General features: G+C 33.0%; 1 protein-coding gene across 5 annotated transcripts in view; it reads right to left on the bottom strand.

Annotated features, from left to right (window-relative positions):
- The window catches only part of CDK14 (cyclin dependent kinase 14), a 555,862-nt gene that overhangs the window by 239,898 nt on the left and 301,395 nt on the right, over positions 1–14,569 (bottom strand). For all 5 annotated transcript variants that reach the window (XM_031454861.2, XM_031454862.2, XM_010978019.3 and 2 more), the window contains one exon: positions 2,989–3,051. In XM_031454861.2, the coding sequence (XP_031310721.1) occupies positions 2,989–3,051 (63 nt within the window). The remainder of the gene's footprint in view (positions 1–2,988; positions 3,052–14,569) is intronic.

Raw genomic sequence — 14,569 nt, forward strand, 5'->3', positions numbered from 1 at the left:
TATATATGTAAGTTTCACAGATGACTCTGTTGTGGAGCATAGTATGAAGAACTCTTCAATGACTATTAAAGTTTCTTATACCCTTAAATACTTTAAGAATTGACATGACCCAGTATATTTTAGCAAATTCTCAAAGAGCCAGTATTTCAACAGCTATAGGGAAAGGGATGCTTATATATCAGTATCTATTGCTGTCTTTCAGTTATCCAAAAAAGTATAAGAAGAGGTAAATCAAATCATGCACTTCTGGAGGTAAAAATGTAGTAGGGTATCAATCTGTAACCATGTTAACTTCTGAGTGAGAGGAGTGCCTCCTCTATATGACTCATCTAGACTCGTTGGTGTCATACCTAATTTCTGTGACATTCGTTCATTTTTAAAATCAAAGTACAGTTGGTTTACAAAGGTGTGTTTGTTTGTGTGACACTATTTCTATGCTGACTGCACATCTCATACACTGTTACATTTCCACCACTCCTTAGGAGGCACCAGCTCTTGCAGTAATAAACCTTGTTTACTGCCACAGTACAACCTGGACGTGAAATAGGTAGCAAATACTAGGTATCTGAAGTATGATGCGTGATCATAGGGTGAAAGAAAAGCTTGCAAAACGTAAGTAAGAGCTGTTGAGACACAGTTTCAAGGAATGCAGCTTAGTGGCTGAAAATTGTCAACCTAGAAGCCCAATTTCCCCCTGACCATTAAGAGATGAAGGAAACATAAAATATAATGGAAGAAGCAGAACTTATAAATGCTACAAAAATCACCACGGTTACTGGCTTAAGGACCCTGAACATGGTGATGCTTCATGGAATGAACTTTCCTTATTTCACCAACAAAATTTTCCACCAATACTTGCCCATAACTAATGATACACAATGTTGGTGAGAATACCAAACAAGGATAACAGAAATCCAATGATGCCATGGTTCTTTGAAAAGGCTCTTTTATCTCTTTAATCTCAATCCAGTCACTGAATTTGAAAGTCAGGAAGTCAAAGTCGGCTCAGGGTATCTGCTGATTTCCCCTGGGCTTCCACTAGCTGGGCTCTCTATAGATTCCTGGGGCTAAACTGGAAAACAGAACTAAGGACGTACCATATTACTGTGCTTGAACCCAATAGACCCTAAGAAGAGAACATTAAATGTATAAATGAGACAATGTGCAATGCTTTAATGTAAAAAAAAAAAATTATGTTCATGCTATAATACTAATGTTTAAAGTTAAACTTGAACATGAACAAGATTAATAAAACAAATCTCTTCATCTGTTAAAATTTCTTGCCTGATCTAACCACTAAAAAACTATTTCAGTGAATATACATTTTTAAGAAAAATGAATAGTCAAAAAATTTAAAATAAATCTAAATAAAACAAAACACCACAGCAACAAAAAGGAGGTAAATGAAAAAAATAACAATTACTATAAGCACCTATTGATTCTATTATTTATTGCAAAACCAATGTTTTATCAGAATTCCTACAAGTTCCTAAATTTTAAAATTGTACAACATAACTGACACCATGAAACTTCTCATTATTAATGCCACAAACATTAAAAAGTACTTTCAATATATTGAGGGAAAAAACCCAGTAGAAAAATAAACAATATATAAGAACAGGCAACTTACAATAGCAGAATTACAAATGGTCAAGAAACATATGAAAAGATGTTCAACATCACTAGCGGTCAAGAAAATGCCAATGTAAAAGACATTTCATTTTTAATCATCCGAATGGCAAAAATTTAAATGACTGGTTAGTCAGTCCTAGGAGTGTAGAGAAAAACAGTCTTTCTATAATTTACAACCTTGTGGGCAAACATCCCAGCTAAATTCATTAAAACTGAAATTACGTCTCTAGCTTAATAAAGAAACCCAATAACTAGATATCCAAAGGAAATCAAGTAGAAAGGTTTACACTAACATCCACTCCAGAATCATTTTTAATAGCAACATACTGAAAACAACCCAAAAACCCATGAATAAGGAACAGTTTCAAATTATGGTGTATTCATAGTATGAAATAATACGCAGTTATTAGAAAGACTGAACTACATAGAGATGCACTGATGAAAGGATATCCATGACATATTTTTAAGTGAAAAAAATTCATACACACACACACGTATGTATATATATATATATATATTATTTCTATACAGCAAAAAGAAGTAAACCCAGATAATACCATATGTTCAAATATACCTCTACAAGCAAAGGGAAAAGCACAAAAGAAAAAGCATGCCACATTGCAAGAGTGGTTTAGATAATGAATGGAAAGAAATGGAGACAAATAATTTTACTTCAAATACATTTAAAGTGCTAAATTGGTTCTCAGGATCATGAAACGTAGTCACTGGAATAATGAAACGAAAGCACATCATTAAGCCTTCATATAAACTTTGGCATCTTCCAACTCCTTAACATATGCCAAGAGTCTCCTGTTTTAAGCCTGAAATTTTGGGACAATTTCCCACATGGTTGCTAGGTCAAATCCTAGAAAAAACCTCGTTCTTTTACACACAGAAATCCAATTTCTGATAAAAAAGAAATGAAAGAAAGCAGTAGGAAAAATCACTTTTTATCTGTTTGTATAAACAAATGAAAAAATATGTACTGTAAACTCAACATAACACTATTTTGGATCATAATAATACTGTATATTGAAACCAATTAGGACTTCAGTATGGAGTTCCAAGCTAGAGCTATCAGATTCTCCTCTCCCGAGAACAGTGTTATGCTAGGATTCCAGTGGATCTCACTCATTATTGGCAAAGGTTTCTCCATGAAGAAAAAATTAGGATAAGGTCTAAATAATAATACTCCAATGAAAATATTTAATGTTAAAGCATGCCTTCCAATCACTAAATGAATGCAATTACTTCTCTTTAGACAATTTTTTTTAAGTTATGGTAGGAGATTAGATTTTTGCTCAAAAAATGCACAGGAAGAATGCTAACTCTTGATTTAGAAAGATCTTTTCCTACCTTCACATTATCTGGATGCAGTCCCCCAGGGTGTTTGTCCATGTACTGACATAAATCAGTGTGCTAGAAGAAAAAAGGGAAAATGTATTAATGTCCCTCTGGCTATAACACAATGAATCAATATTTTTCTACTTCAAAGTCACCATTACTTTCCGAACAAAGCAAATATAAGACAAGTGGGTGGATTTTTTAGTTATGCAGTTGCATGCTCCTCCGACTCCTTTTTAAACCACTATCGAATTATTATTATCTTTACCTCTAGGCTTTGTCTTATGTTAAACATACCTGTGTATTAGAAGGAACGTATGTCCACAATTTGTTAATTCATTAAATGCCGAATTTTCTCCTCATTGAATATATATCTCAACTTAAAAAAGGAACTCAACTAAAAAATATATATCTTAACTTAAATAAACTAAAGCACATGCACACACACACACAACTAGCCAATCCAATTACAATTTCAGTTATATTGTATTTTCCAAGTGTAAATGCAGGTTTTGATTATTTATTTAATATGAGATGAAAATAATACAAATTATTCTAGTAAAATTAATCATTGGATTTATTTAAATTTTTCATGACTATACTCATTAAAAAATAATTTTCAGATTCTCAGAACTCCTAAATATATTTGAGAAAATATTTACTTTATAAAGATTTGATTTAAAAATCAATACAAATACTTTCAAAATTATAAATTAAGACAAATACATCCAGATATAACTTAAAGGAATATCTCTAGATAGCAACTTAAGCTATTATTCTTTCAAATATTCCAAGTTCAAATTTTACACAATTATATATTTTTTTCTTAATACTTTTCTGCTTATATTATGAGCTACCTAAAACTTTGAAAAAACGTGTAGAGTTGCTATTTAAATTTTTCTAATCCTACTAGAGGATACTATAGATTTTTAATACTGAAACATTTAATTATTCTTTAAAAGCCAGTGATCATAATTCTTTGTGCTCCATTACCAGGCTTCAATTACGCAGGAACTATAAGTTTTTGATAAATTCAAATTACACATTTAATGAATTGACAAATGATTTATGAACCTCAGACTGCCAGTTTGTAACTCCATATAATTAATCTCTCTGTCCTTTCAAATAAGGCTGACACCATATCAGAGCTTATGGAAGAATATATAGTATGTGAGAAAGCATTTTTTTGTCTATAATATGATACACAGAAAAACGGTGTTATTTAAGATACTGCCCATTATACCGTAAGATCCATTTAAGGGAGAACTGTAATTTGCCCATTGCTTCACACACAACAAGTAAAATGGTAAACAGAGAGTGTATCCAGTCATGATAATAATTATATATCCATGACTTGTTAAAATTCTTATTAAAATGTAAATTTGCAGTTTACAAGACAAAATCAAATTCACATTCTTTCCAAGATACAAACTGAATATAATAAACAAAGAATAACAGAAAGTCTAAAAATAAATAATGTATGATATATTATATTTATTATATTATATATGATATATAATTACATATGATATCATATGATATATATCATATTTATATATTGCACATTTACATTATTTATATTTTATGTCATTTGTACTGGTAAATAACAATAAAAAAGAATCTGTATATCAATGTAAGTATTAGACATAATAGGATTCAAGGAAAATGTATTCAACATTTATGTACCTAGCAACACGACACATCAATATAAATCAAAAACAGATAAAAGAAGAAACTAAAACTTTCACACAATCTTGAAGGGTTTAGCTTACTTCTTTTAAAAGCCAACAAATGGAACTGACAAAAAATTAAAAATAAAAAGAAGGCTATAAAGGATATGAGTAATACAGTTAAAAAGTGTTTAGTTTTGTGCCAGTATGGGCACATATGCTTTTGAAACACAAATGGCATACTCACAAAAACTTGACAATACATTAGACACAGAGAAAGTCTCAAAACTTTCTAGAAAGCAGAAGACATATTATAATCTCTCCCTACAACTAAATAAAATTAACATCACAGTATTCTGTATTTTACCAACTATAAGGCATACAATTCTTTTTATCTCTGTCATTGGAACCACTGCATTAATTTCCTATTACCCAGGCAGTAGTTGAAATATAATTGCCATGGCCTTTGTTTGAGCAAACTTTTTATTTTGCTTAATTTGCAGTTATTACCCGGTGGAATGAATCATCAACAAACAACTTATGGACCACTTGAGGAAGAAAGATGAAAAGATGAGATGTAATTGTTACCCAGAAACCATTCATTGAAAATTTCAGGTAAGATTTTATTAAAAGTGCCAGACTTAAAACCTGTAAGTCTCTCTCAATAAGCATAGAACAAAAAATCTGAATTAAGAAAAGCACTCAATCATAGTTTGAGTGCATTTTTTTTTTTATTTCTTAGAAGAAAAGAGTAATGTTTCTGCCAAACAATGGTAGTTCAAGGTCAGCGGCAGCAGAAAAGGGAAGGAAGAAAAGCAGTCAATGGGAGGGAATGAGAAAAGAATGAAAAGGAAAATCTATTTTATTAGAAATTGAAAATTTTAACCTAAACTGTTTAAATCATTTAAAATGAATGATAATAAGATACTATATACATTTCAAAGCATTGGAAACTGATCAGTGTATTGCAACAGGAAAATTTAGATTTTTAGGTACATTAATTTTAACACAAGAATAACTGAAAATGGATAAAACAACAGTAAACTCAAGTTAGAGAATACCAAATAAGAAAGAGACCCAAAGAAGATAGAAGAGGTTCAGGTAGTTAGTAGTAAGAATTAACTGAACAGAAAAATTAGAAAATAACAGGTTTGATCAATTAACCAAAAACCAACTTCTTTGAAAAGCCCAATAAAACAAACAAATCTTTGGCAAGTCTGATTTGTTTTTAAGTAAAGGGCTTTGCCAAGATGTAATCAATATTAAAAATGAGAAAAATGACACAAATGAAAATGTGGAGATCTTAAAACATACTATAAACATATAGTACTATAAATTCATCAGTATTATAAACATCATTAAGATCAATACATTTGATATCTAGATAAAACTTATCTCTTTCAAAAAACATGAGTTATTAAATTTGATTCTAGAAGAAACAGGAATTAAAGAGCTATACCTGAAAAGGTGACTAAGTGCAGATGGTTTTAATGGAAAATTTTCCAAACCTTCAACAACTGATAGATAAAAATTACTCCAGAGCAAAGAAAAAGACAGCATGCTTCTCGTTCCTTCTTTAAGGTTACAATGTCAAAGAAGGCAAAAACAAAGGAGGGAGGAGAGAACTAACCCAATCCCTTTATGATACTGCATTATGAATTGTAGAAAGGAGGCTTCTCCAGAAATAAGATCTTGAGAAATTTAACAAAGATTTTTCCAAACCTTTTCAATTTTAAAATTCATATTTCCTTAGCTGCATGGCATGAAAATCTGTGCACACATACACACATGGCTGTCACATGCTGTGTAGTCTTGGGCAGGATAACCCCTGCATTATCAGCATCTGCATACATGTAATGACGATAATCCGAGTACACCTACATGGTGATACGTGGATATTGTGAAAATTAATGAGTAAATATCCATAACGGTTTTATAACACTGCCCAGGACATGATGGATGCTATAGGTGGTGGTGGTGGTGATGATGATGATGATGATTTTCCGTGGTGTGTTTAGAGTAGGAAGGGATATATGGGAGAACTGCAATCAAAAATGGAATGATAAATACCATTAGAAAACTGGAACTCATAGGGGTGACAATTCACTCTTATATATATGTCCTTTCTGTCTGTGTGCCCAGAGGGTCTCATTCACACTACACAGCTCCCTGTATACAACCACTGAGACTATTTCTAGCAAATACACAATTAACCTTAAATTGCTCTGGGTGATTAGGGGCAAGAATCTTGAAAATCTCAAATGGAGGAAGACATAAGAGGTATTAAAGGGTCTTACTTTGCACCCTGGCAAACTTCTGTTCTACCTGCATTTAAAAATGTTTCTTTTCCTTCTCTCTTTTTAAGTACACAGTAGTATGCCTGAAACTGCAACAGAAGTGCCTAAGTTACAAATTTCATTACATCTCTTCTTTCTTTTTAACTTCTCTCCTTAGTTCAACTCATTGGACTATGTGACTCTTATGATTTGCACTGGTCCAGAAACACAGAACTAAACTTAACAATAATGCTGGGAGGTACTTCTTTTGTTATTCCTTTTTTTTTTTAAGTCATCCTACCCCATAAAAGTTCTGAACAGAAGGCCCCCATGGCACATGACCAACAGATCACTATCCACTGACGAGACACAGATAACCTCAATAACCTCAGGTCCATCTGGCTTGACCTCTGGCTATTTCTTGTTCTAATACTAAAAGGAGCAGCTTCAGAGCAGGTGCTGGTGACTGCAGATCAAACACAATCGCTCTCCTCCCTACAATCCCTATCTTGGCTCTTTGCTGACATCTCTACTTCCCCGCACTACATGACGCCTCACCTCATTTTCGTACAGCTCTCTCTTACTCACTCTGTCCCTGCTGCTGTTCTTCAAGGCAAGGCCTTAAGAAGTGCTTCTATCTGACAGGTTTATATCCAAATGCCTAAGAACATTTCATCAATCTTCCATGGAGTGGGTGGTTTTAAATGAAGCTATCAAATGTGGCTAGATTTGTAGACCAAGCAGAAGAGACAGAGCTGAAAGGGGCTGGAAAGGCTCAGTCTCCACGCTCGCACATACGTCTTTCAAAATCAGGTTCCTCCTTCCTCACTGCTGATTACCCATCAGGTAGTATTTATTTGGTTATTTACATAGTGTAGGAGTGTTTCTAAGGGAAGGAATTTGAAGAACAAATCTGAAATCATAACACCCTGAATATAAATGTTTTCTGTGAAGGAGCCACGTTTACTATTTGGGTTTCTCCATATTGATTTTATTACTCTGTGGCTGGATCAATTTAGAAGGCAGGAGAGAAATCTTTGTAAAAAGACAGGATATAGAAAGACCACAAAAAAATCAAAAAGACTTTTTATTCATAAGCACTTTCACACAATAGAGTCTCAGTTCATTTCAATCATATGTAGAGCTGAGAACTGCATGAATAACAGTACACAGCCATGAGACTTAAAGAGAAAGACATGAAAGAAAACTAGAAAGATAAATTATAAATATGATGACAATTTCAAAATAGGCCTGAGTGGAGAAGAACCCTTGAAAAGAGTACCAGGAAAAAGAATCTAGCCAAAGAAAAAGAGGAGAAACAAGCAGGATATGACATTCACCTTTTCATATTTTCCACTCTTCATCACTTACTCTTTTTGAAACTGAGTTTGAGTGAGAGGAAAGAAGCAGTATCTTTCCACTGAAAGACTCTCTGAAGACCACAGAGTCAGACAAGCCCTTGGACATAAAAGTTTACTCATATTCCAGGGAAGAAGTAAGTATAAGTCAATTGTTAAGTAGGCTTTGTCATAGGGTATGTGTTTATGTTTCTTTTTATTCAATGTATTGTCCATGAGGTGAGGTTTCCAATTGTTGGCTAACGTGATCAAACCTATTATTCAAGAGATACCAGGTTCCACAGAGAAATTATGCTTTTCCATTAGCACTGGCTTTCAGACTGGACTTTTCTTATTAAGCAGGAATCCAAATACAGCCTCTTCCCAAACACATGCATTTTTTTCCCCACTCTCCTATGTTAAGCATGATGTCCGCAATATCTGTCAGCTACTTCTGATGTCTTTCAGAAAAACTGCCAAAATATGACACTGAAAATAGCACAGCCTAATTTTTAGCACTTGGACTAAAAATAAGGATATCCAAGGATATTTCTGTTGGGATAACCAACAGAAATTCTCATTTTGAAGTTATGTTATACACAGCCTCCACATTCTTTACTTTTCATTTAGTTTTCCATTTTGGCAGCGAGAGGAAAGTCAGTATATTCAGGTTTGGTGTAATTTTTATAACATTGAAAAAAAAAACTGCTTGACCAGAGTAAGAACACATGAAAAGATGCAAGAATAAAATAAAACTAATTCTGAATTTTTTTCTTCTTAAGGAACAGGCTTATTTTAATGTTTAAATACCAAGGTTAGCTATACTTTCATTTTGAAATTACTGAAAACTTGATTACAAAACAAAAAAAAAATTAAGTGAAAACATGTGATTTAAAAAGAAGATTTGATATGTTAAGAATTAGTTGACAACACTGGCAAATTGGAAGCACAAAAGTACAGAGCCCTCCTTTTCTGGACTGATTTTGTTTAAGAAGTTCCCTTGTCTTCATCCCAGTTTGATTATACTCCAGTCTTCCTTATAATGGGCAACTGGCCCATTATAAAAAAAGCTTTAATAGTACTCAGACTGGTAAAAGAGCATATCAAGAAATCTGCAAATATCTAAAGGATAAGAGCCATTACTTCCCTCTTCAGTGGTTCCAAAATGAATGGCGACAATGGTAAATGTTCATGTGTCCAAGGCAGCAAGTGTGGCAGATGCTTTCTGGTGATGCTTATTCAACAGCAGGCTAATGTCACCTTTATTACTATTGTCCCAAGCCTAGGACACACCACAGACATTCTAATCAAAACCACACTTGAAGGATAGTCACAAATTTGGGGAGAACTCACTATCATTATAGTTTTTAATCTATTTCACCTGTAGCTCATTAAAGTTGTTAATTCACTGGGGAATAGTTGCTGCTAGAGGCAACTGAAGAAAACTTGTAAGTTGAGTCTGCCTTTTCTTCTACAGCAATCAATGCCATTTTCCTCTAGCTATAATCTGTTTTAATCAGCCTACATTGCTGTAAGAATTAATACATCAAATTACTCAGCAGTTAGTTTCAAACTGCCCTTCTATGAAGTCCACAGGTTTAAATTGACTTTGAAATTGCTTTTTTTCCCATTAAGCTTTATAGTACTCCTCTATTTATTTCCAAATCATAATTAATGAAATTTTAATGTTGGAGTTGCAACATGTAAGCACTATTCATTATGATATAAATTTAAAAAAAAGAAAAAAAATTAATCAACTTTTCCCTTAAAACAAAATGATAGTCATTCAAGATGCTTTACAGAGAAAGTTTGTATCCACTATATACCAAAGGGGCTCATTTTAAAAACAGTAGTTAAAAAATAAAGCTTTGTAAGCATTCTATCAAATATTATTTAGGCTTTTTGCAAATGCATTGAAATCCCTTACCGTTAATGACAAAAACAAGACATTCATGAACAAGTACAGAAGTATTATCTCTTCCCTCTAAAGTAGAAATTCTAATTACAGCCAGATTACTATGTCTTAAGTTGCATTATAGGACATGGTATGACAATAGAGAAAACATGATCTTCTAATCTGTTTCATCATCACCCAAAAACATGTTCTTAAATGGAATGTTCTCAGACATTCCACTGTTCCTGCAAAGATTTCATATTGCAAAGTCTATTTCTGGGTTATTTTATTTTCACCTGTTTTTATGCCACTTAGGAAACGATTGAAATTCTACCAGTAAACCACACACATATTTCCTGGGGAGGACAAGGGGAATTAACACAATAGTTTGTACTATATAAAAATCCTCCAATAGCAATCACACCATCCTGGCTTATTCCTAATTAAATTAGTCATTTCTTTTCTTTTTAATCACATAATGTATTCTTTTCCTTTTGGCCATAATAAACCTATATGTGACTTAGATATCCCATAATTCTACATAATTGGTTTCAGTCATCATTTCTGAATCCAAAATGCATGGGCAGCCAAATGCATGAGGCTGGTGCTTGGAACAGGAAGTGTTTCCAACCACATTCCCATCAAGGAAAACCAGCAACCTGCAAGATCTGTTTCCATTAAAACAAAAAATTTACTATTTGGCTTCTGGCAACGACACCAGGGGTAGAAGGACTATAGCTCTACCCAGGCAGTAAGACTGTCGTGAGTCATTCTCTGATAAAAAGAATACAGACATTTATATTTCAGTAGTTCACGTGTCTGATGTAGTTTCAATACTGTCATGGCTAATGCATAAACCAAACATATATCTATATCCATATATGTCTCCATATATCCATATATCTATATAACATTTACTTCATAACACCTCTAGGAGGTATAAGTGATACTTCTTTTTAAACTTAAATAAAGTCAAAGTATAGATTTGGGAAGTTTCAAAAAATTGGGGAAAATCTTCTAGACGGAGCACATTGTGGGTCTACATTACCAAACGCTATTCCTGCAATAGAAGAATGTACAAAATGTGCTCTCCTGAAGCAGTGAAAAGCTACCTCGTATGGTTTATATGCTCCTTGGTATGCCATTCACAAGCCTAAACCATATGATAAGTTTTAACAGAGTAAAACAGCCACTTTAAAAAGATTGTCATGCTATTTTGAAGCCATGTTTAAAAGGAAACATAAAAAGCCAATGGGTATAAAGAATGGAATGCTCTGATCATCCAACATCCTCAAGAATTTTCCAAAAAAAAAAAAAAGTTAACAAAGTGGGTCATGTAAAATTTTTGGAGTCAAAGTATGAGATGGGGAACAAAAAGTGTGTGTTGGGGGGGGACTGGAATAGTTCTCCAGAGTATCTTAACTCTGAAAACACCTTCTGGAGCTGTCCTGCCAGAAATATGAGAGATCCTGAAATTACAAAGTAAAAGCAACATGAGTGAAAAGGTTAGAAATAGTGAACTAAAGTGGGAGGGAGGAGAGAGAGAGAAGAAAGAAAGAGACGGGGAGAAGACAGAGGAACCAAAGGCAGCCATCCTGGAATAACTTTTTTCGCCTACAAAGTGGAGTATAGGAGCCCTTTATATAATCTGAGCCTTAAGGGGTAAGAGTAACACCCACATAGGTACTGATCATGCCAGATATGTGGTTCAGAAGACTCTAGGGATCATACTATAATGAGTTTTGTGTACCTGTTATTTTTAATTTAAAAACAGTAATTCTGGGACCCATCATCACAAAGAAAATATGAAACAATTAGAATTTGTTAACTTTGTCACTCTAACTTTTTTTCTGGCATACCAACTCATATTCAAAGTATAATTTCAAACTCATAATGGGCAAAGTATTGCAATATGTATAAAGATGGGTAAAAAGTATTCACTATTCAGGTTCTTACTGATGACTATGGAGTGAATAAGAATGAGAATCAGATCAATAATACTCTCTTTACCTAAAATGAAACATTTGTAGCTTTGTTCACATCATTTGACCAAGGAGTGACAATTTTAGGTGTTTTTGCTCCCCAAGGAAATACTGAGGGTGTATTAGAAGCAATGTTACTAAGATTTTACAATGCAAAATTAATATTAGAGTTCTTAAATATGGTTATGAATATCTGATTATTTATGGAGGAAGAGTGTAGGCTACAGACTTCCTAAACGGGACAAATCCAAATCTCTAGAATTGGCAAAATAGCCTGAAATAAATTAATACTACAAATGTAAAACTCATTTGTAACTTCTCGGCTCATGGGAATACAAAGAATATAGAACGATAAAGCTTTTGGACAAAGTCCTGGCAAACAGTGACCTACATAAAATGCATGTTAGTTATATCTGATGAAAAAGGCAATTTATATAGTTATTCCTGTGACGCATCTCATGCATAAGTACATTTAGGAAAGAGATGTTTTTTAAAAAAAAATTAATTTTAATTATTTCAATATAGTACATAAAGGTGTGAAAGTAATTTAGGTTTCTTCAAACTCTTTATGAGTGGATTGCACCAATGTTATTTTTTTTTATGCAAGTTTTCACCTATAGGATATAATGCTCTGAAGCATGAGAGACTGAGGAGTAGTGCAACATGTAGTTAAGGATCCACAAAAATTGTAGAAGTTTCTTTTGAAGTAGCTCTTTCAATAGCATAAAACAGAATAGAATAGAGACCTCAGATCACGGGGGGGGGGGGGGGGGCTCACGAATTCTTGTCTTCTGAGTATTGCAAAGAGTTAAAATGGAGTGGAAATTTCAATGTATCTCTTTTTTAGGATCTACAGCCAAAAGTCAAATTTGCTAACTTACCTGACATAAAGAAAATTCACCAAAGATTAAATCATCACTCTTTTCTTTCACTGCTAGCCTTGCTCAATCCATGGACAAAGAAAATGTGCTTAATTCCTTGCCATGCATGAGTGGTAAATTAAAGATACCCCAGAAAAAGAACTGCTTTATTTTTTCCTCAATCATTAGGCACCTATAAATTTACCAAGATAATAACTTTCCCAGGAGCCTGACGTATTTGGCAGATATATCTGATGTTTTGAATATGAATCCTGAAATTTCAAGAAGCAAAGACCAACATTATTGCTCCTCATGATATGTTTTAACTTTTTATGCCAAAATCCAGTTATGCATTCAGTGAACCAGAGCTAAAAATATCTTTAGAGCAATTTGCCATAAAAAGGTTACTGAAAAATTTTTCAAGAGAAAGAATAAAATCTCACCAAGTCTGTCTGGGATGAAGTCAGGTAGTGCTTTCCTGATGCTGCAGGCAGTTGAAAATACCATTTGAAAGTCAATCTTAGCAAAATTTAAAAAATTATTGGTGTTTAAATTTGAATCAATTACCAAAAAGTTTTTAGAAAAATCATACTAGAGAATTTGGTGCAAAGTATTTCAATATTTACTTCAAAATAAACTAGTAGGCCTAGCATGTAACTATCATCATCAACATACAAAGCTGCCTGTAATAATTTCTATCAACAGAAACATAGCTGAAACCATTCTTGACATGGAAGGTGACCCAATCTGTACTTGACCCTTGACACTATCTATGATACAGAAGTTTGTGGTAAGCAAGCTGCTTTAGTGCCCTCATTGATAAATCGTATGGCTTTTTCCATGTTAAAAAGCCAGAATCAAGTGTTTAGTAAAATCTTTTAAAATAATCATTATTTAAGTCTGTTTTTTTTTAAAGAATTTAAAATTTATCCAAATTTAAAATGGTATCAAAGAAAAGTATGAGATTTTTATACTAATACAAAGGGTGTATGAATTTTAAAATGTGGATAAATACTGATACACAACTACATTTACTGACTTGGAACAACAGTAGCATTAACTTCTGTGAGTTTTCAAATAGCTTAAAACACATCATATGTACTATATGAGTACTGGATACACATAAATAAGCATAGATTCATATACACATACAACATGCATGTGTGTGTGAATTATGAAAGAAGTTTTCAAAAATAACACATTGTAGCATTAGCTTTCTCTGGGGTGGTTGGATAGTAAGTAATTTGGGATACGTCAGTCGGGATAGGCTAGGTATGTTGTAATAACAACTTTTGCTCACAATTTATTGGCCAAAGCAAGTATTAAGGTCATACCTAAGTTCAGTACAGAAAGGAGGTATACTATTCCTTCAGGGACTTGGACCCAAATATACTCTAATAAGAATATTTAATATATACATATATGTATATATTTGCATTGAATTTTAAAAGAAACTTTTGTCAAGGACTTAATTTCAAAATGCTGCAACATTACAAACTCACTCAACTATTTCTCATCCAAAGTTAACTTTCTAGAAATTATTGCTATACTAGGTTAATTTTTTTCCCTCTGAA

Source organism: Camelus dromedarius, chromosome 7, assembly GCF_036321535.1.
Source record: "Camelus dromedarius isolate mCamDro1 chromosome 7, mCamDro1.pat, whole genome shotgun sequence".
Lineage (NCBI taxonomy): Eukaryota > Metazoa > Chordata > Mammalia > Artiodactyla > Camelidae > Camelus > Camelus dromedarius.